Source organism: Trachinotus anak, unplaced genomic scaffold, assembly GCF_046630095.1.
Source record: "Trachinotus anak isolate AG129_WGS33_773 ecotype Australia unplaced genomic scaffold, CSIRO_AGI_Tana_v1 ptg000025l, whole genome shotgun sequence".
Lineage (NCBI taxonomy): Eukaryota > Metazoa > Chordata > Actinopteri > Carangiformes > Carangidae > Trachinotus > Trachinotus anak.
In genome coordinates, this window is record NW_027273876.1 from 16,745,081 (window position 1) to 16,769,007 (window position 23,927).

Here is a 23,927-nt window from a genome sequence, read left to right on the forward strand (position 1 = left end):
CAAGAAGTAAACAAGTAAAAAGGTCTTTAGTCACTTTTACATATCGAAGTAATTAAATGTGCGCCCATATAAATACTTATTCTCATGCAAACACATTTGCATCATCCTCTCCATCTCTATTTTGTGGGTTACACCAAATCTCATTCCTCAGTGACACAGTGTTTCAGCGATCTGTTCACCACATTTTTATATCATGGTTTAGTGTTAGTGCACTCAGTTGTGTTCTGGCACCAACTGTCACTTGGGCCAATGTTGTGTCAGATGTTGGACCATCATTTAATGAAGATGTTAAATATAGGCTGGGGAGCATCTAGATTTTCATTTCGGTGCCCATGTTAACGGCTCACAGCGGTGACACTGCCACACATCTAGAGATTCGGTGTCTCGCAGCAAAAACAGTCAGGGAAAAGACCTGCTGGCCATCACGATTACATAAAATTGACACCTTTCACTATAATTTCAGTGTCTAGGCTGAATCTGAATATGTCAGACATGAATAAATATAAATAAATCTCATAACCATTTTAGCAGCTGCATGCTGAGACAGTGGCCTTTTAGTGACATTTGCTGTCAAACATAAATCAGAAAATCAATTTATAATGAAGAGATTATCATGAGAACAAGCCAGTTTGAACATCTGTCTTACTCTTGATACAAATATGTGTGTCACTTTTCATATGCAACACCATGAATGTCCTCCAGGAGAGTTCACCTGAAAAAAATCAAAATCAATGCTATCAAGCTGTTTTCAAGTTGGACTTTGGGTTATTTAAACCATATATTTTGAGTATTGCAGTGGCTTAACAACCAGTCCAGGGTGCTCCTGAGCCTTTCACCGAGTGCATACTGGGATAAGCTGCCGTCTCCATTGAGTCTGAACAGATAAAAAGCCAGTAAATGGATGGAAGAATATTTTAGTGCGTATCTATTTCCAGGGGAATAACCAGCGACAAGACAAGTGAGCCTGAGGTTACAGAGACTTTATGGAGAATTTCAAACACAGCAACACATGATCTTCTAATGGAAGAAGAGGGATTACTGGTGTAATAGGCCCTTCTACAAAATGTTCTACTTTATTCCTACAGGCACCCACAGAGACACGTAAACTGGTAGAAAAAGTGTAGCTCTGTTTGTTATAGTCTTATCTACACTGTGGGCTTCAAAGCTGTTTTCATCCTATGAACTGTACCATGATAAAAACAAGTCATTACCATCCCCATGTCATTTTTCAAAGCTTTAAAGAGGAGCAGGAAAGATCTTTGAAAACATCTCTTTGTTCTCCATTATGATTTTCTTTTTTTTTTCCATAAATACCATATGTGTTATGTATTTTAGTAACAGTGTAAATGCAGAGAGCTGAATAGAAATGGAGCTACTCACCCCGTCTGGAATAGAGTGCTCTCGGCGAGTGTGACTCATCCTCCGACCTGCAGCCCCTCACTCTCTCTCTTGTTTCATCAGATTATTATCAGTAATGATAACCTGTCATCACTCTGTTTTTCAGCCGCTGTGTTTTGAAGAGGTTTCATTTGTGCTGACGGACCTGTCGGCTCACCCTCCCGTAGCGGAGGTGGAACACGGTGCCAGCAGTTCAAATGGAAAAAGCTTGAGCGTATGCATGCATATTTAGACACCTGTAAACACCAATCTGCAGGTATAGGCGGTGTGTTAAAGGAACAATGCACACTATAATGTTTTGACATTGTAATAGTCAGTAGAGACGTAGAGCTTTTTCTAGTGGCTCTGACCACAGCTAGAATGTTCAGAGGCTATTCAGTTGTTCTCAATGTGTTCTTAGCCAGAGAGCAAACTTTTTTTTTTTTTTTTTATTCTTATTGATTTTCTGACCTCTTATGTTTACTAAAATATGCAACACAAAAGACTCCATCTGAAAGTGTTGCCGATGCTCTGTGCTAGAAGCTTCTGGCATCCCATTCACTTAGTCCCATGCTACTGGGCTGCAGTTTTATTGCTCAAGGGTGCCTCAGTTCTACATGTTGAGAAGGACGGAGACTCTCTGCTCATCCACATTTTTCTAGCTGAAGCCCTTTCAACCAAACACCCACTATCTATATCTCCACGCCAACACACACCCACACTCACACTCACAGTATACACTCTTTGGATCACAGCTTAAGATAGATTTTGCTCACCAGCAAGAGGCGCTGTTCTCTTTCTGTTTCTCCTGCACATGCTATAGTCCAGGGTAAATGGTAAATAGACAGCTTTTTTATGGCGCTTTTTCACATTCACACAGCACATTTATATATACAGTGCATCTCTATCACATTAACACCCATACACTGATGGAACTGATGGAACTACCGACCTGTGTTTATTATATGTTTATTATATTTTCCTTACTGCACTGTTTGAATGTATTGCATCAGATTACATTACACTGTGCCATTCAATGTAATGTTATTATTTTGTATTCTCTGTGTGCATCTCCTCACACTTATGTTTGTAGTGATGAATTCAGGCGGGTAGGATTACTGCCTGTAGAACAAAACTACATCATGTGTACAATATTGCCAATAGACATGTTCCTGATTATTTGTGTTCAGAGATCACAATGGTCCATATTCAACATGGCTATGAATGCAGGAGCAGTTGTGTAATGGCTTGAGGAAAAACTGTTGCCCGACACTCTGATTTACAGTTGTGCGATGCTGGGGAATGTGCGTAATTAAATAGAGAGAGAGAGAGAGAGACTCTCAGAGGTCAGATAAGATCAGAGCTTATTTATGGAGGTGAGGTAAGAGGTAAGAGATTAATATGAAAATTTACTTGAACTATTTATTTTATTTAGGTGTCTTAATATGCCTATTTCTTTCATTTTTATTTATTTTACTGTTGAATTTCTATTGTTCAGTTTCATGTCATTGGATTAACTGAATCTGTACTGTTTTTAACACCAGGGTCCATGATGAAATATGTGTTTTCACCTCCCTGTGTTGTTGTGTTTTTGTAGATCTATTAATAAAACTTTTAAAACTTTCCAAAACTTTTTTTTTTTTTTTAGGGATGAGAAACATGTTAAGATTTTCCGTGTATCTGACACAGGTTGTGTTTGCCTGAATGCCTGAATGTATGTGGGTCTCTTCCTGCACTTGAGCATTTATCGTCAAACAACTCATGCTGCACAGCTTCTGTTGAAATTAATGTGTATTGTGTGTTTGTTAGTTTTGTATTGTTACAATTACATTAACTTATATATTATTAATTTAAATATTTTGAAACTATCCCTCTAATTTCCAGTTTTGTTTTTTTTCTCTTATCCAGATTGAGTGTGTAAGGACAGAGGGTATTGCATGTTCTAGTCTTCAGTGATTTTACTCTACTGCATGAATAAATACGTACATAATATTGACTTCACTTCACTTAAAACTGCTCTAATCAATATTTCTATGTTGACACTGGACCAATTGACTGTGTTTCATGTTAAAGGAGTCACCTGTAGTGACAATCGCACAACATACTATATATACTAACATATAACAACATAAATAAAAAGAGGTCCATAGAGCTGAGGGGATCAGCTCTATGGACCTCTTTTCATTTATGATATTATTTATATTTAATTTATTTCAGTTCATTGTTTTTGTTTAATGACCCAAACTACTACTTTCTTGGTTAGCTGGGTTCATCTCTCAGGGTTGTTTCCAGCTTCAGCAGCTGTTTTCAGTGGAAAAAGCCCTGATAAACCCATTGCACACAGGAGTTGGTAGAGACCAAAACAAAGCTAAAAGGGGAATTAATATTGCATTTACATTATTCCGTTGGCTACAAACACAACTCTAAACTCCCCCTACAGTTTTCATGAAGGAGGAAATGACCTATAGAGACCAAAACTGTTTTTCTTACCAGGCTGTGAACATGTTTATTTCTGCTGTAAAGTTGGGCATTTTAACATGGGAGTCTATGGGGATTGACTCACTTTTGGAGCCAGCCTCAAGCGGCCACTTGGTGAACTGACATACATGTTGCATAATTATTTTGCAACATGAGAAGTGTGTAGTGTTTTCACTTATGGTTGAATTTAATTGAGTCTAATTACCCTAATTATCAGTCAGTGTGTTGAGAAGGCCCTACAGCTCTATCACTGTAAGTACAACCACTTGGTCATGTGTCAGAATGAAGAACAATCTCAGAGTTAAGTCACTACAATAACTGTATGTTAAATTAGGAGGTCTTATAAGGTATATAAGGCTTCTGTGACTCTTTAGTATGTGCTGCTTATGATCTTTGTGATTTAGATGATGAATCTTCCTCAGCCACTGTACTGTCTGAAAGTGTCAGCTAAAAACTAAAAGCTTAAAATAGAAAAAAAAAAAAAAAATGCCGGCAAACCCAGCCAATTAGTGTAAAGCACAAGCAGCAGCACCCAGGCGATGATGGCCTTAGTATCACTTCCTCCAGGCTGTCTGACCTGTGTGTGGCCATGCAGGGAGTGTGTGGTGGAGGGACACCCTGCATTTTTATGAATGTGCGTGTCTGCCCGCAGCAGACTGCTCTTAGACACCCCCAGCTTCTCTTTATCTACGTCGTGACCATTTGTCTGTTTAAAATTTCGAGTACTACATGAGTCAGAGTGAGCGTGTGTGTATGCGCGTGTAACAGAGTGTGTGAACCGTGATGGACTGACTGTGGGTGCTGTGTCTGTGTGAGTGTGTGTAATATGTTTGTGCTTTGTCTGTTTTGCTTGAGTCTCATTTAAGTCCACTAATTCTCATTTTCAAAGTCCACAAGATGACAGAACAATAAGCTTTAATCAAGTGAAGGCAGCAGAACCAGAACATTATTGCATTACAGTATGGCTCTGACACAGAATACTGATGAGAGGTATGTAGAATTTTTCATCTGCTCTGCGAATAGCACTGTCCAAAGAGTGCTGACCTTTTATAGAGGGGTAACACTGACATGACAGGGGTCTCTAACAGACCCTGGAGATCCATACTTTAAAAATGTCATCACTGTAATCCAGTGCAGCTGACAGTCCTATGTTAACAAGGAATGAAATCCCTGCTAAATGTAATTATGTATCTTACACCTTACACAATTTCCTTCTATATATGGGGTCACTACGCTTCAACCACACTACTTGTTCAAAGATGAAACAGTATCTAAAACCTTCTCCCCCACATCCTTCTAACATTGCAGTTGTGAACCTGTTTCTAACAATTTTTGTGATGCTGTGACATGCAGTGATTGGCCCCCCATAGAGGTGGGAAAGTAAGTAGTCTCAAGCTCTCTTCTGTCATTTTTTTTTTTTTCACACAGCCACTTACATCACCTTTCATGTGTACAAACAAACGCCAAGAGGAGACTGCAAAAGTGTGTGCTCGTATTCCCATTTGTATGATTACTGCACCTCGCCCCTCCATATGACGTCAGGCTTTTTGCCGCACCAGCCGCTTGTTCAGAACGGCTATAAATATTCTGTCAGACCACACTTCATACAAACTAGTTTGTTTTGAGCAGACTCAGTTCATTACCTTACAACACAGAAGTGTAACAGATGAGAATAAGTTTCTCTCAGATATAATTACTGTATTTTTAGAAAAGATCATTAAATCCTTGTCACAGGAAAGCTTTCATATAATAAGTCAGTGACGTTGCTATAGTGCTGATCAGAGTATGCAGTAGGGCGATGCAGATCCTCATCTGTGTGGGTTGGTTGTGCGTAGATCCATAGGTAATGCCTCAGACCTCCAACAGGGGGATCACAGTCCTTTCCCTCAGTCAGTGCAGACAAGTGAATGGTTGTAATGGACGTCAGTTCATGTGCCAGCTAAAAGAGAGGAGACTGCAGAGTAGTTAAAAGTTGAAATATATCATGTCCGACCACAAGTAGGGATGGTGTCATTAAGATTTTAACGGTACTATTACTTTTATTGATGCTTCTTATAGCTCCAGTACTTTAACAGTACTCTTATCTGTACTTTTTCTTAATTTGTAAGAAAAAACGAATCGAGAATACAATTAACATTGCTTTATTTTATCATATATTCAATTAATATTCTTAAGTCGAAAACAAACCTCAACAGCATCGTTTTGAACAAATCACTTTTATATAAATGCAACAAATATAACAAATTCACTACAGGACTTTTTCTTTGACAGTATTTTCAGTATTTACTGTGCAGCCTGACACTGAATTCCTGACCGACAGTTCAAGTGATTCTCTGTCCATTTCAGATTGAATTTAAGAACATACCCATAACAATCAGCTGGCCGATGGTCACTTTTCACTAAGAGCTAGACAGTCGACAACTGTACATTTGTCCTCCTGTGTGTGACGGATTTTTACCAGACGTTGCGAGAGAGTGCTTGTGTTTCCATCCTTACATGCAGAAGACTTAACCACACTTTTGAACATTTAGTTCTCTCTGCTATTGTCACTAAGAGCAGGGTCTTTATGTTTGCTGCACGGTGCTCCAGCATGTGACACAGAGCTGCCACCGCCCCTCACACAGACAGAGAGAGAGCTCTCATCTCTCTGTAGATGAACTGATGTGTTGGAAACAGCGAAAATGCATCATAGACAAAAGCCTTAATCAGAAACAGAGTTTCTGAATGTGCAAGAGAACTTTTATATAGCGATAACAAACAGGAAATCTTATTTCCTTAATTTCTCAAGTACCGGGAGCAGAACCGATGAGTCGGAACTTATCAGTATTGAGGTCGTCAAAAATTCAGCCCGGGGCCTGTTTAATACCAGGTTTCAGTGCCCATCCCTAACAACAAATAATAAAAAGGATAATTTGATCATTTTGAAAATGATACTTTAGCAATGGAAACTCACACTGAGTGTACACAGAACTGAAAAAAAATTAAATTTTTCTTTCTTTCTTTCTTTCTGTTTTTTTTACATTTAACATGGTGGTGTGCTGAAGTGTTGGTTAGCATGGTGGCCCAGAACAAACAGAACAAAATGATGATTGTAGGTGTATTTGCTCTATGCTTATCCCTGTGATAGACTAGCAACCTGCCCAGAGTGATGAACCCTGGAGGCCTCGCCCATCTGACATTGGGTCCTTGCCCAATGTCAGATGGGCCCCTGGGATTGGCACCAGCACCCTATGACCCTAAAAGGATAAGTGGTATAGCTGATGATTGCTCTTGGTGCCATTTTCCTCTGTTACACTTCCAATTATCTGTCATAGCTAAGTTTTACATTATGATGTAAAAGTTGCATCATCTTGTAAGGTCTGGTGATTATATGTTTTTCTTATTGTCAACAAATTCCATGAAAAAAACAGAATCAACATTATCTTTGTGGGCAAAATCCAATGTATCTGTGCCACTGAGCCACACTGAGTTCCAAAAACTATTAAAAACACAACCTGTTCATGCCTTATGACGAACATGGGCATACAGTTCTACTTTAAGCTTTGGCAAAAGTTCAATGAGGAAGATCGTTTCTCTCACATTCTGCCTTTATTCCTCCATGGTTGGGAGTCAAATCTGTTCTATCATTAATGTTCTGTCTCACACACTGAGTCCTTACAGTCACAATGCTGCTGTCACCACATTTGACCAGTGATCTTTCTGTCCATGTTCCTCAAGTCGGATAGTCCCTGGATGCTGTTATCTAAATATCATTGCAATTTTTCCTGTCATTCTGTCTGTAAGACCTACTATTGTCCCTCTTTCACCCCACTTTTACTACCATGACTTCCAGGATATTCACGGCAATTCAATTCAACTTACAAATACAGTATATTTATATATTTATATATACACTGTAACAACCTCGTGCATTAGCTACTGTTGTTGTAAATATGTCATTTTTTGTATCTATATATTTAGTACATTATTATATTATTATTTATCATTCTAAATATTTGTTATTGCAGTTTCTGCCACTTTGCTGCTGTAACACTGTGAATTTCCCCACTGTGGGACCAATAAAGGCGATCTTATCTCATCTTATCTTATATCAAGTCTTGTGATGACATACTGTATGTTCCACTGACACTGCTGATGAAACTGCAGCTCTCGACACCTTCAAATGTGGATTTACACAAAGATTTAAACTAATTGAAACTTTTTTTTCTTCAGTAACACAACACCTACAAACTCCCACACATGGTTGTCATCTATCTTTGTCTCCTGGCAGCAGCACACTGAAAACTGAACACACTCTTACAAACAGCAGCCTCCCTGCCAATAACCATCTTCCTTGCATCAGGGTTATTTAATGTCAAGCCTATTCTAATTTACTCCCTTCTTCATTTAGTTTTGTGTTTGATTATCTTCTTCAACAACTTCATTTATGTCTAATTATTTTTCTTCACCTCTCCCCGATAGTTCGCATTTCTTATCACTTTCTCCTTTTTAGTCATTTGTCTCTTACAAGTGAAGCATTACAGTTCCAGTTCTTGATGTGATTGTGGTGTGGGAACTCAATAGAAACATTGTTCCCCTGTGAGCCTGAGTGGGTGACAAGAGGAGGAGGGTTCAGACAAAGTTTAAAGAGGTAATCCATAGACTTTGTTTTCTCCATCTTTACTGCCATTGCATTGTTACACTTGTTAAAACAGTGTGGGCTGCACTGTGATGCTCTTTTCCTTTGATTTATGGTTTAAGTTTGAGTATATGTAGGTGGCACTTAACATTTTGTAAGATTGTTTTGTATGATTATGTAAATGTGGAATAGTACTCTAACATGGTCCTGTGAAAACATAAAATGTTGCACTCTGATGCAACAGAGTACTATTTGATTTAGTTTGGTCTACAAGTAGCTTTAAAGGGCCCATATACTATTACAGTTATATCTGTACCATATATGTGTCTATTAAGCACTTATATAATGGTGTTAACAAAAAAACTGTGTTGATTTGATTTTCCCCAGCTTCTCTGAGGACCTCTTTCTGTCCCAGCCATTTTAGCAGAAGTAACCGGCTAGTATTCATCAGCAAATGCTCTGATTGGCTAAGCACAAATCAACTCACAAAACCGCCTGGAATAAGATTTGCCTAAGGCAGAGGAGGCTGGTCCCTAGAGGCAGAGGAGTTTTAGGGGCTTGAGGGAGATCAAAATATATAAAAGTGTAATTGACTGAAATAAACCATTACCAAATCTCAGTCTCATGTATAAAATAATTTTTCTCTCTTCTTTGGAAGAAATTAAAATGCTTTATCAGTGACACTTTCAGGGCAAAGTGTAAAGGGTAGTCTCTAGCCCTCTTTATTGCCATTACAAAGACCCCTATTGGAGCCATTTTTGTGTCGTGTTCATTGATTTCTGTGCATGAAGTGGTTTTCACTTGTAATTTCCCTCTTGCACAGTAGGTGGTATGTGAGTGTGGGAAAGTACAAGTGGGTCAATCAGTAATCACAGAGCAGGTGTGTTGTTTACCCATAAAAGCACAATTTACTGACCGTGCCATGGAGCCATTTGTTTGTTTGCATGCAAGTTATTAATTGATATTAGTGCATGTGGATCACCGTCTACACTGTGGATGGAACAGATGGTGTACAAATAAATACACTCGAGTATTGCTATACGGATGGTTTGGACTGAGAATTATCGAACAGATGGGCTACACCAAGACAAAGTGTCAGTTAGGCAAGTACGGCAATGGCAGCCCCTCAGTGGCTTGCAGGGTTATTGTTTTGTCAAGTCAAGCCAGTAACGCTGTCTTTGCTTGTTTACACTGAACCAAAGAAACCCGCCACAATGCCACCCCCGTAGCACCCCAACACTGGGACCTGTCCCACCATGCCAGCTCTCCCTTTCATACAGATCAGGTTTTGGCTTTACAACTACTCCAGCTGCTGGAAGAACGGAGGAACAACAATGCTCCTCCTTTCTGTGTTCGTACCTTTACAGAACAGCAAACAGGGGCTCGAGTGCAGTGGTGCGTGGCTGAAAAGGACATTTGAGTATATTTTGAATATACTTCTTTTGAAGGACATCCTACCTAACCAATCAACAACCAGAATACAATATTGACATTGTATTGGTCCGATGATAATTCCCAAATTTCATTTTTAGATTTACATTTTGCCTTTTTATTTGTGCAGATACTATGTGAGTCCACATTCTCCCAATCTAAATACTATTTTTAAGTACTCAAATTTGAAGCTGCACTTACAAATGTTTTTGTATTAACAACAAATCGAGTGACTGTGTAATGTGAAAGATGTTGCTAGTAGCGACAAACTCACAGATGATTATCACCTGACTCTCACCTGAGTGTTTTAGAGCCATTGTTTTGGTTTTCTGATTTGCAAACTAATCCTGTGATTCAATTTCATTCGCTCTGCCCAGCTCACATCACATTTTCCTATAATTTTGCATGGTTCCAAAAAAACAACGACTGAAAAAAAGATAGAAGAAGAAGAAGAATAGAAGAAGGTACTAGACACTGTGGAGCTGCATTATGGTGTTTGCTTGTTTTTCAAAGTGACGACTGGAATTACAAAGAGGAAAGAAGTGGCAAATGATGATTTATTCAGCTTGATAATGTCTGCTATGGAGGAACACACTGCCTGCGTTGCAAGTGCTAGCAGGAGCTCCTTCCAGCTCTATCTGTCTGCATGGAGTTTGCAGGTTACTCAAATGTTGGATCTTTTCATTATAAATTAATTTCTTGCCACTGTCTCCACATGCAGCTGCAAAAATGGTAAAAAAATATATATATATTTATATTTTTCATGTCTGTGACATATTCAGATTCAGCCTAGACAGAGACAACTGTAGTGGAAGGCTTCAAGTTTATGTAATATTGCTGGTATGATGTCAATACAACTATCAACAGGTCTTTTCTTTATCTGTTTTTGCTTGGAACCGCACACGTCATGTGTTGAAAAAAGGTGGGAAAAAAAGGCGTGAGATGCAGTCACGCAGGCATTGTGTTCCTGGCCTTAACTGCCTTGCTGCTACCCCACTGGTTTGGAACAGTCACTCGCAATGATGAATTTATGGCCACATAGTTATATATGGATTGACAACTTAATTGCAATTACACACGTGTTCAGTGTGTTCACAATGCCCACCCCCAGAGGTGGTTTGACTGATTGGATTCCACTTTGTAGTACACCTGTACTTTCATGTGGTCAAGCACTATCTGACTGCAAGCCGATCAATTAGCAACTTGCTAGTGAACATAGTGGAGAACTGACCATTATTTTTTATCATTTGGTGGAGACACAAACAGAGCTAACTATAGAGTAAATACTGGGCTTACTTAATTGTGAGGAGATAAGAAACACAACTTCAAATAAATATTAATGTAGCCCAGCATCTGCTGGATGTGTAAATAGACAATTGGTTGCTAACTTGTCTGTAATATCAATTTTATAAGTTGATAATATATCAGTAAAATATATCCTTTGTGGTAGCCATGGCTACTTACCACTAGAGGTATTTAGAGTTAGACTAGAATTACAGCCTTGCGCTTGTATGCCTCCACCACTCAGACTAGTTTCATGTTACTTCCATCTTTCATCTTACTTTCATCTTAATTGCATGTGTTTTTCCAGAATCATTTAAAATATTAACCATTTGCGTGAAATTCTGTCATAATAGTTGTGTGAATTCTTGAGTTATGACTGAAAAATGTTTTGTGAGGTCACACTAACCTTGATCTTTGACCACCAAAATCGAATCAGTTCATCCTTGAGTCCAAGCAAATGTTCATGCCAAATTTGAAGGGATCCCCTCAAGGTGTTACTGCGATATTGCATTCACAAGGCTAAAACCATGTTTTGTGACATTACCATGACCTTGACCTTTGACCACCAAAGTTTTCCTTGAGGAGTTCTCGAGATATTGCGTTCACACAGCCAAAATCATGTTTTGTGAGGTCACCACGACCTTGACCTTTGACCTTTAGCCACCAAAACCTGATCAGTTTGTCCTTGAGCCAGGTGAAGATTTGGACCAAATTTGAAGACATTCCCTCAAGGTGTTACAGAGATATTGTGTTCACACAGCCAAAACCTCATTCTGTGAGGTCACCATGACCTTGACCTATGACCTCTGACCACCAAAATCAGTTCATCCTTGAGTCCATGTGGACAATTGTGCCAAATTTGAAGAAGTTATATCACAGTGTTACTGAGATATCATGTGTCATAAGAATTCCGGTGCAGTGAACCTTTAACATGTTAAGCAACATGTGACTTATTTGTGACTTACTTGTGATCTAATTAATTAAACTTAAACAAGTAAACATTGTCAAGAAACTTGGTACTTTTCATCATGAGTCACAACATTGGTGTTATATAATGAAAAAGGAGGGGGAGATGACCATATGAGCTGAGAGGGACAAGAAGGTGGAGAGGTTACATCCTGGACCTGTTCACAAGGATGTAGGTGGATGGCAGCATAGCCAAGGCTGACAGGGCATGATTTGGCTCTGGTCACAGCCAGATGGGCTTGACAGCATGAACCTCAAGGCAATAGTCAACCTGCCAAGGCCCATCTCAGCGTCACTGCCACTGCACCAATTTCCTGTCTTTCCAACAGACGCTCTCCTGAAAGGCCCTGAGCCACGCAGGGGCAACACCACAGGTGCATTTTTTTTTTATATGTCGTGACGGCCACTTGGCACTTTGGACAGACTGTGTGCCGGCTCGTTCCCAACAGAGAGGCAGAACAGAAAGGAAGCAAGATGATGGTCTTGGTATGACCAAATAAACAACCACATGGACCCATGCATGCAGATACATAGTGTGTACACACACTAACACATATGCATTGCTACTAAATGCTGTCTTCACGACCCTAATCTTCTAAAGCTTCTTCTCTTAAAGCAATGAAACCACAACAGACAATATTTTTAATCAGATGACATTAATGTTGTTCACTTTAAGGAAACTTTGTGTTCAAAATAACAAGAAAACACGAGAGTGCAAGATTAATTCTGCGGATACTGTACCTGTACTTTAAAGACAAAGTCAAACACACACTGCTATAGTTGACTTTTGCTGTTTTTGCACGTACAGTTTGGTATAAGTTTACTTTGCCCACAAAATAAGACGTTTATGTATGTTGGATTTTTTGGAAGGGCAGTGTACACACACGCACTGTCTCCTTCACCCCAAAGTCTTCTTTTAATGCTCTCTCATTGTCCAATATAGACAAGATGTTTAATAAATTTACATTCAAGTTTTTTTTTTTTAACTTCAAATAAGCCCATGGGACCTTTGTCCTCTCCCTGCACTGCACATTTTTGTAATTTCTTTAAATTGTGCAAATAAACAATTCAGACTCATTGGGATGATGCAAACAACAACAGCCAATTCCTACTAAAATGTCTTTTCCATAACTAACAACAGGTTGATCAAAGTGGCACCACTTATAGCCCCACTTGTCCCCCACTAGTCTAATGACTAACCTTATGTAGAGGCCACAGTTTAGTCTGCTCTCCTGCTCTTTTAGTCTGTGAAGTGCAGGCACCACAGATGGCTTAATGGCTCTAACAACAGGTAAAAGTCCTTCTAATTTTTATCGACATTTATTTCCTATTAACCCTGTAATGCCCGGCCCCAGAAATAATGGACAAAAAATTCTGATTTCTTGAATCTGGAACCTTTATTTGGCCCTTTCACAAAATTTTATACATAATTTTACTACATACTAAAATGCAAAAAGTTATGTAATTATAACTTGCTTCAACAGATTAAGTGTTCATGTTAGAATATTACTAAAAAATTCTAAGAAAATGTCACTGGAAAATCGTAAAAATCGCAATTTTCTTTACCTTGATCCAGTGAGTTGGGAACTATCTGAAGGTGGCCGACTTGGATTGTCCCATGTACTGTGTTTGAATTGTTGTAGTGATAAAGGTATCCACCAGGGGTTGGAAGACCAGTATCAGATTGGATACAAGGTGGTTTTGAGTGAAGTTTTTACCATAAGGTGATGCAATAGGTCTCTTTGATGTATTTGGCATTATAGGGTTAAGTTAGAGGTTACCTCAAATCCTTCCAGAAAGACATGTAAAATCCTGTAACTCTCTACTGTGCCTCATGTAAACATACAGTATTAAACTGTATCAACAGCTTTACCCTTTTTATTTGTGTATTCAGTGTAACTGAGTTGACTTTGTGCATGTAAACATGCTGATGAAGCAGTAATGTCATTCCCATCATAGCTTTATTCTTTTCAGGCTGTTTGACGTGACGAAAAGTATTTTTCTCCACAAATCTTCTCATTTCAAGGCATTCCAAAGCAAAAGTTCTGTTCTACTGCAATTGTTTCATACATACTTTCAGTACAGTGTGTAACTCTTGTGTCCGTTGCAGCTGTTCAGCATGACTAGTTCACACACACACACACCCCTCATTTTAACCACAACTTTATTCTCACTTTGTTCATCTCACCTCCTGATAAACAATCACCAGCACCACTGACCCACGAGGAATCTGCGTTTATGTATCTATGTGTGTACAGTGAGTGGTTTTGTGTGTGTGTGTGTGTGTGTGTGTGTGTTTGTCTGCACATGCCTATCTTCGGCACAAAGCTCCTCATTGTTACCAAGCGTGAACAGGTGACGGCAGCACAGCGGACAGTAGCGTGTAAGATCTTTCTATAGCTCTCATCTATTCCTCCTCCTACACCTCCTCCTCCACCCTCCCTCTTGGCTTTCTATTTTCCCTACTGTGTGTGTCAAACCACTCACACTATCCATTATTGAAGACTGCTTTCTGTTATTAAAATGACCTTCCTCCACAAATGGAGAGACACACGCGGCAATCTGCACCACGTAGATCAGCCTTTACGCTACGCCAAGGTAACAGCACAATATCACCTTCACCACAGGTGCTCTCACAAGTGATTGTGTCTCCAGAGTAAGAGGGTTATCTCAGCCTTTGCCTTACTACTTTGTGGCTGTGACATTCTGAAAAACATCATATTGCAGTGCCAGAGGGCATTCAGTGTAAGCACGCCGATGTAAATAGCTGATGTCTGGAAAAGGGTAGTAGGTCATTTTGGGACATTTACTATAGTGTTACTAGAACTATATACGTATCAGACAAGTCCCATAAAAACAAGGCCAGCATTTTACTGCAGATTGTCTTAATTTGCCCTGTGTTTCTTTAACACCTGGAGATGCTTTATGGAGGCTGGTTAATAGGTGAGACATCATCAGGAAATGTGACAGCATCAGCAAACACCAGGAGAAATTAATTGCTGATAGAGCTCTAAAACTGAGCATATGCTGCTGTTATGATTCAGAAGACAAGCTAAAATAGAGAAAGTAGTCTTACCTTCTTACCTTCAGTTAAATTTAGATGCTTTTAATCCAAAAACAAAGGACTATCTTGGGTTCTCCGTGTGCTGTACACTTAACTAGCTGCATATTGCTAATAAGCACTGAGGTACTGACCCTTTAAGTCAACATCAGCACCTGACACATACAGTCATTTGATATCAGGTAGAAAGAAACTTTAAAATAAGACTTCTAGTACCGATAATTCAATCACAGAACTTTTCACTGTGGACACATCCCACCAGGTGTTCCAGGTGTGCAGAAGACCAAAATCCTATGGAGCTTTCTACAGACCATATTCCCACAGTGCCCATTTTCCTCTGATGTCACACTCAGGGTGGAAAGCTCAAATTCTGCCACAGAAAGGATAATGTCGTACTGCAAGTCATATAATATATATAAATTTGCTAACTTAACTAATCACCTGTACCCTGTAGGGAGGACAAATAAAACAATGAAAGGTTAAGTCAACAGTGATGGACTTGCTTCGCTGTCATATTACTGTATCATTGATGCAGGTTGATCACGAAACTATATAAGGTTAAGTGATGTTTAGGCAATGGATTGATTTGTCATCTAACAACTTTAGTAGTGCTAACACTAACATATATGTTAATTGCAAAAAGCTTAACAGTGTTTTCAGTGCGCGCCGGTCTTACCTTTCACATCATGGATATAACCTTCATTCCAGTAGCTCTATCCTTTTTTTTTTTTTTTTAATCCCTCTGGGGATTCTGACAAATTCATCTGCCCATTTATCAGTTTGGTCAAAGAAAATGATAGTAAACAAGTTTTTCAACCATTGTCACACAGGATTTATTCAGAGACATTTCCTGTGTTCAGGTGAACACTTGAACACAATTCTTGAACACAGTTCCTGCGTTCAAGTGAACACTTGAACACAGGAAATGTCTCTGAATAAACCCTTTATGAAAATGGGCTTCCCATCCTCAGCGTGACGTCAGAGGAAAATCGCCACTGTGTGAATATGGTCTATGTTCCCATGGTGGTCCTACCCTAGTCCTTAACTGTAACCCATAAACCTAACCCTAATCCTACATAAGAAAGCTATGACCTTTAGCGACTCAAACCATTTGGTAAGTTCCCTCAGTGGAAGTGCTGGTGAAGAGAAAGCCCCTCCGGCAAGTTCCTACAATAGGTTGTGCCATATTAAACGAAATACAGAGCTTAGGACCCTTTGACATGTTCCCATTATGTGCCACGTGAATCTTGGGAACATATGACCCTGGGAACACAGGAGTGACCCCAGTCCAGAAACATGTGTGGCTCATCATAGAGTAATCACAGTTTAGAGTTTGGTTACCACATATCTGGGAGCAATTTTGAAAGCTAGACTAGCATCGTTATTTGTAGTATTATGCAAATCTACTCATAGATATTAGAACAAGAATTGATGAATAGTTTATAATGAATAAAATATTAACAGTGTCTCCAGAAGAGATCAAATGATAATTATTTGTCACTTGACAATCCTTTACTATCCTATTTACACTTGAACTATTATTCAACTATTAACTACCATTGAACCATTAGCAGCACTAGGTAATTCAAGTTTGATTGATCCTTTTTCACTGCAAACACTTTGACATATCACATCATAGCAGGACACGCATTGGTTCACTGACATGGCACACCGGGACATTTCATTGGAACTTAACCATCATTAATGCTGTAACTCTCGCCTGTCCTTGTCCTGCCATGATGTCAGAACGTCTGCTGTGAAAAAGACCTGTTAGCAGCGCTGACTGAAAACAGGTGTGAAGTTGAAAAGCCTCCTTCATATTAAGGACAAGGAACAGATTCCTAGCACTGTGTCTGTTGGAGGAACGACGGCTCGTGTTCAAAGCCAGTAAGGGAAATAAAGAGCTTCCATTCAATGGACTGGGTGTTATTACCCTCCAAATTGTGATTGTCATCATTGTCATTTTGATGTCTAGGTGACACTGACCGTCAAAAGATTTTGGCTTGCAGTCCAAAATGACATCAAATAAGGTTTTCAATTAATCTGACAACTATAACCCAATGCCTTTGACTACTTTCAGATAGAACCAATGCCGATGTACACTATTTGTCTAATTATGTCTAATTCAAAGGAATGTGATTACAACCTTTTGAGTAATCTCCATTAGAAGAACTTAAACCATTTACGGATTCAGTTTTTGGCCAGTATGGTCTCAGCTTGAATATTAGCTCCTCTTACGCATTGTCATTTTCACTGGGCTTCAGTAATAGAAAACTGTGGCTCTACAGTTTCTACCATTTGCGGTTTAACTCAACTAGTGAGAGTAGTGCTGCCTCCTGAGCAGCTGTGCCTGTGAGATATCAGCCAAAATCGGACATGGGATAATTACAGCAGATACTATGAAATTTCACTGCCTCAAGAGAGAAGAAAATCATGGAGAGTATAGATCAACATACACATATGCACACGTATCCACATACACATAATGCACTGTATGACCTATTACTGGTGATACGAGCCGTCCCCAGGGATGCCGTTGGCTCATGTGTCTCACAGTCATTGTCTGAGAGGAGAAAGGGGAGTGTGAACAACAAGGGGACATATATGGGGGGACTTTAATGAGGACAGTGACTGTGACAAGGCTGACTATCGTGCCTTTGTGGAGGGGAACACGGATGACACACATGATGTCGGGCAACAGGAAGAGAGAGAGTAGAGAGCCGTGTTAATGGGGAATGTTTTCACTGAAGTCCTGAATTACATATCACTGTTGCCATGTTGGTGCCTTTTTAATCTTCACTAATTAGATGTCATGCTTCTCTATGTGCTTGGCATATTTGTCTACTCGTAATAAGAATGCCACTGAATAATTTTACAATTTTAGTAGTCAGGCTAGGGATAAGCCTGGTTTTCATGCAAGGTTCCCACCTAACAGTAATGATATTTCATCATCGTCCTTTAGACGGAAATCCTGCACAGACTTGTAAAAAAAAAAAAAAGAGAGATATTGGCGGTTTTCACATGACAACAAAGTGTGTGACAGCAACTGTGAAAACTGGAGAGAGAGGAGAGACAGACGTCCAGAATGTGCTGCACATACACTGTGTGCATGTCCAGCCAAACCCGGAGCGACAGCAAATCAGTGCTGAGAGCATGTTATGATAAAAAACTGCAATGATGTCAGATGATTCCTGCTTCAGGAAGGTGAACCGATGCACTTTGAAGCTGCAGCCCACAGCAGACGGGGAACAAAGCACTACCTTCGCAACATCTCAAATTCCTCGTCACACTAAATAATGAATTAATATCAGTGAATGAGACTGCTGAGCACTTTACCTCACTCCCTCCCCTCCTCCCTGAAATCACTCTGCTGAAGGGGCCAATCAGAGTGTCGCATCCCGTCTACCACTCCCCTAGGCCCCTCCTCCTCCTCACTGTGATTATATAGTCCATGGACATCGGCATCACAACACACACGCACGCACACACTGAGCTGCTGCTGCAAGCAGCTCGGGAGAGAAGGCTGTTAGAAAAACCCATTCATGGACACTGAAAATACGTGGTGAGTGCAGCCTCCCTGTGAGAAGGACATTTCTGTTTTGTATTCTTCTCTCTCCAACCTTTTTCATTTTACCCTTTCTTTGTGAATGTTTGAGTCCATAGCTCAGCTGACATGTTCACCCAGGAGTTGTTTTTGTTCTGCGTGTTGCCCTATTTTTTCCTCCTTTTCTCCTTTTCTCTTTCTTTCTCTCCAATTGCAGGCACATGCTGGCAAGTGTTGAGAGGAGCAACAACAACAGCAGCACCCTTCCTGGCATTGACAGCACCAGAAGCAGCTTCAGAGAAACCCCCTGTAGCGTCATAAGTACCAATAGCAATCATTGGACGCACGCTGAGAGGACTGCTGCTGCCAGCCTTTCTTGTATTGTTATCCAAGGTCAGCAGCTCCGAGATGGGCTGCTCCTCGGGCCGCCAGCCCCCGGCCCCAGTCCTTCATCCAGACCTGGACTGCAGCAACAACAGCGAAGCCAACACTTTACCCCAAGACTTTGAGAACCAGGGTTTGAACGGCCTCGGAGAAGGAGGAGAAGAGGAAAGGAGCGTTGGAAGAGAGCCAGCAAAACCTCCAGAGTCTCTCCCCACGCTTGAGCGACTTGCCCAGGCTACAGGCGGGACAGAGAAGTCCTGGTATCGCTGCGTGTTTCCATTTGGTGTGATATCACTGGTGATTGGCATGGCAGGCACCGGGGTGACGTTCACCTTTAACACACTGCTCCAGACCAAAGTGGTGTCGGTGGCATTGCTGTGTGTGGGTATACTGATGCTGCTCGTGGCAGCCGTTTGCTGGCGAGCCCACAGACTGAGGAGAAGGAAAAAGAAAGAAGGTGGATTCTTCACCGCCGATCAGGGCACTTTGTGATGGAGGGTGGACCGAGAGTCAGATCCAGACAGAGAACTTAAGTTGTACTTTTTGGATGAGAAGACAAACTCAACCAGTAGAATGAGATGTAGGGACATCAGTGCTTTTCTTCTCTACACTAGGGCAGAGGGTGAATAGGGTAGAAGAGCTGGATAATACTGGAAATATTATTAAGTCTGGGAAACTTTGTGAGAGTGATTCAGTATTGAGAAAATGCCACTTTAGCAAAGGCATCATTGCACATCCTAAGCAGATATACAAGGTGAAGTATGCGTCACACCACTCCCCCTCTCCTCTCTCGGCCCTTCCTGTTATGGATTTACCTGGGGATCCAGTGGAGCACAGAACCCAGAGCAAAATATAGATAACTGCTCCAAGACTGCCCTCTTTGTGTCAGGGAAATGTATGAGAGATAGGCAGCTCAGGAATAGTTATTTAACACCTCCTGGTCCTCTGTCTGCGGCTTGACAGCGCACAGTCTCCCTAAAGAGGTGTGTGTGTCTGAGATGGGAGGTGTTATGAGCAGATACGCCTGTGAGGAAGATCTGGATCCGCTTACTTTAAAAGTGATCAGAGTGTGTGTGTTTGCGCATGTTAGTTTAAGTGTGTAGTTGGTTTGTAGAGGGACAATAGTTTTGCCTACCAAGAAACATAATTTCCTCTCCCTATAAAACCACTGTTGAGGTGCCCTTTTGCACGTACGCCACTTAGTCTCCAACTGCTCCAGTGTGGCTGCTTTGCAAAAATACCAAGCAGCAGCGAGGGGTTTGTATCTGAAAAGGAAGTGTGGAATCAGGCGAAATCATGCAAAAAGAGCAAATGTGCTTGAGAATTTTTCCCAGGGTGACAAATCCCATACACATGCAGCCTGTATTTCATGTTCCTCATGTTTCTGTCTCCAGTCCAATTTAGTGATATTAGGCACAAAGGTCAACACTTCTCCTTACTGCTAGTTTTTCTTCCTTTGTGTTGGATAACCACCATCCAGCTGCGCATGATCAATAGAAATCACCAGTCTGTGAAGTATTAAGCTTCGGAGGTAATGGTCTGCAGTTTCAGTTCCTGCAGATGAAATTGCTTTCCCCGAGCACTTCTGGACTTGTCATAAATGACTTGCGCATTGTATGGCAGGAAAACCCCATCAGAGACATGCCTTAGTGAACACAGACCAACAAAGACAAAGCCCGCCTGATTTCTCTGATCCTCGCCTCCTGCTGAACTAAACAGAGATGACACCACTGGACATTTAGGTCTGAGCAGTGAGGGAAAATCAATTCTTCCTTTCTTTGTACCCTGCATTCTCCAGCTCTGCAAGGAAGGATTTACACTATTGTTTATGTAGGCGACTGGATGTGAGAAATGGACGTTAAGTTAACTCTTCCCTGGGCGCAGGCTTAACCAGGTCGAACCTGTCATTCATCATAGATCAAGTTAGTTCTCCTTCCTCTTAGTCCAGGATCCAGAATGTAGCATTAAATTAGCCACATCAGCTAAAACAGTGTATGGTCTTTAGCAGCGGGTGATGTGACTTTAAGGAAGACCCAGCAGCTTCTTGTCAGCTGTAGCAATGTTCTTGTGTTTGACTGATGATATAATGTTTACTAGGCATCACAAGTGGTCTAATTTTTTTTTTTTTTTTTTTTTTTTGCATGGAGTTACTACAGTTACTATGTGGAGCAGCAGCTGTAGGAGAGTGTGTGTGCATGAATGGGTATGCGCACACCAAAGCTACACATCATCTTTTTCCTTTTGTTTCCCTGCATCGATTATTCCATTTCATGAGGTGCTCTCACAGTTTACTCATAACACCTGAGATGATCTGAGGTAATCACTTTCAGTATCGATGTGTTCATTCATGTGCACACATATTTATTCTGAAATACTGAGTATTGTTCTAAATGACATATCATAAATACTGTGTCTTACTAAGAGTGTAGCCACATTTCTGAATGTACCTCCAACAGTGAGTGTCTTACACACATCCTGCAGTGAACTGTAAACTATTCATGTATCTTCTATTTTGAGTAGACAGAGCAAATTTAGACATAGCCTAACTATGTATCAGTTTGATACAGTTGCTATTGTTTTTATTCTGTTTCAATAGCTTGTAGCAGTGAGTTTCAATTGTAATTGTTTCATTCCAAAATGAGACATCAGCCATTTGAAGGAACTGACACAGAAAAGGTGACAATTACTGCCATTTGAAAGACATTGACAAGTACATTTCATTGTATTTTTTTAGCCAAACTTTTGGAATGAAACAGTTGCTTAAGTTATTGTTGTCAGTTTGCTTTGAGTTTATTGGCATGGCCCAGCTTTTCTCTGAGTGCCTTTTACTTGTAACATCAGTATTTCTCTGTTAGGTGCAGTTCATGTAAGCTGTGGAGGCCTACTGGTACCAGTAATTGAGTAGCTAGAGAGAGGCAGAAATATTACAGTTTATTTCTGTGTGAGTGTTTTGGTGTGCATGAAGTTACCTTAAGTCACAGTTTGAGCCAGTTCCTTTAGTAAATACGCAGAAATACCAAATATATATTTATCAAGAAGCTTATTTTTTTGTCTCTCTTAAATGTGTGTAAGATTGTACTTTTTTTTTTTTTATTGTTGACTATCGTAATCTGACAAAGCGCTGAATTAAATGCAAAAGTCAATTTTGGAAACAAGCTCTATGGTTTTTATTTTCGTCCACTATGCTGGGAAAATGCTGCTGAAATGCAATTTAGTGTCATTAGTAAAATCATTCATACGAAGCATTTGGAGAGCGGTAGCAGCAGTTCTGATATGACCACCATTTCCTCCTCACTGACCTTTTTACTCATTCATACTACACAACCACACATCTGCTGCACATATTTGTGGATAACAAGCTGAAGGGAATTTTTAGCTTTATTTTATTGTAGAGCAGCACTTGAATGGAAAGATCAAAAATCTAAAGTAAAGAACTGTAAAGTAATAAAGTTTTTTTCATTCTGAAAAAAAAAGATAAATAAGGTATTACATTTAGTTTTTATATATATAATTTCTTTAGACTGATGCAAATCTGAGCTCATTTAATAAGGAGGAGACTGTCCTCCCATTAAATACCACCCATCTACGCAGCTTATTACGACCCATAGCTAAATTTTATTGTTAAGCATCACAATGTCCACACACGACACGTTTATGCCCAAGCATCAGTGACCTCTAGTGGCCGTTTGCTGGTGGGAATGTTATTAGTTTTGAAGGTACTTGGTAATAAACAACAAATTTCAAAGTGATGATGCCACAGTCAGGAAATCACCAAAATTATTACAATTTGTCCAAAACTGACATTGTGCCACATTTTATGGTAATCAGTCCAACTGCGGTCAAGACATTTCACTCAAGGCCACAAATTTCAGGTGGCGCTACAGGTAAGGTCAAGGGATCAACAAAGTTCTAAAGATGGATTCTCTGGGAAGCAGGAATCTCTGCACAAACTGTGCCAGTCTACCCAGTAAATGTTGAGATATTTCACTGAGTAATCCTGGTGGCAGTAAAATGAAAATTAAGAGGATAACCAAAGACGGAAGGCTTCATCCTCTGGGGAAATCTGCAGACAATTTCATTACAATCCATCCAATAGCTGTTGAGATATTCCAATCTGGACCAAAGTAATGGGGCGACCAAATCACAGACAATAGAGCCATAGAGTCATGCTGCTGACATGGCTAAGAAAATGTACTCTAATTTATGGCCATAGCATGATGAGATAAAGAACCACCACAGCCGGACTTAAGAGAAAACCTCATGGTTTCTCCATTGATTCTGAAGTTGAGTCCCATGGTGGCAATTAAATCTCACTGCTTACTGCAAGTTAGTTTTAGGGCATCAGTTGGAATAATGAATAGTTACTTTGTGTAAACCTTCTTGAACTCACTGTTTTCCTTTATTTGATGAGAAAAATAAGTTCAAATTGCAAGAAATAGAGATGAGGAAATGCCAGAAATGTTGATTGAACAGATCTGGTTTACTTGCTAATCCTCTTATCTGAAATAACCTCCAAATACTAAAATAAACAAGCTGATATCATTTGAAACTAAATTACATGTACCTGAAATAGAAAGTTCTGTTGTCTGAAACAACACATGAACTGTTTAGAGTCATTCTTACATTAATTTAATTGTGGGCAAATACTTATAAGAAATAATTTATATTTTTGAGAGAGCAAGATTAGCCTACTACAGCTAAAACCTTAAATGTTTGTTGAGTGCAACCATATAAAATGTCCTTTCTGCTGTCACTCAGGCAGACACAGACCATCTCTTGCTTTT

General features: G+C 40.0%; 1 protein-coding gene across 1 annotated transcript; it reads left to right on the forward strand.

The window, feature by feature from the left end:
• The first annotated feature begins 18,666 nt into the window (after positions 1–18,666).
• LOC139609111 (transmembrane protein 100-like) lies at positions 18,667–22,298 on the forward strand. The gene is made up of 2 exons (XM_071463361.1): positions 18,667–18,777; positions 18,977–22,298. The coding sequence occupies exon 2, from the start codon at positions 19,168–19,170 to the stop codon at positions 19,633–19,635; it is 468 nt and encodes a 155-aa protein (XP_071319462.1). The 5' UTR covers positions 18,667–18,777; positions 18,977–19,167; the 3' UTR covers positions 19,636–22,298.
• The last annotated feature ends 1,629 nt before the right edge of the window (positions 22,299–23,927 follow it).

Coding starts and splice junctions, on each gene's coding strand:
- LOC139609111 (XM_071463361.1), top strand. CDS start 19,168: ATGGGCTGCTCCTCGGGCCGCCAGCCCCCGGCCCCAGTCCTTCATCCA.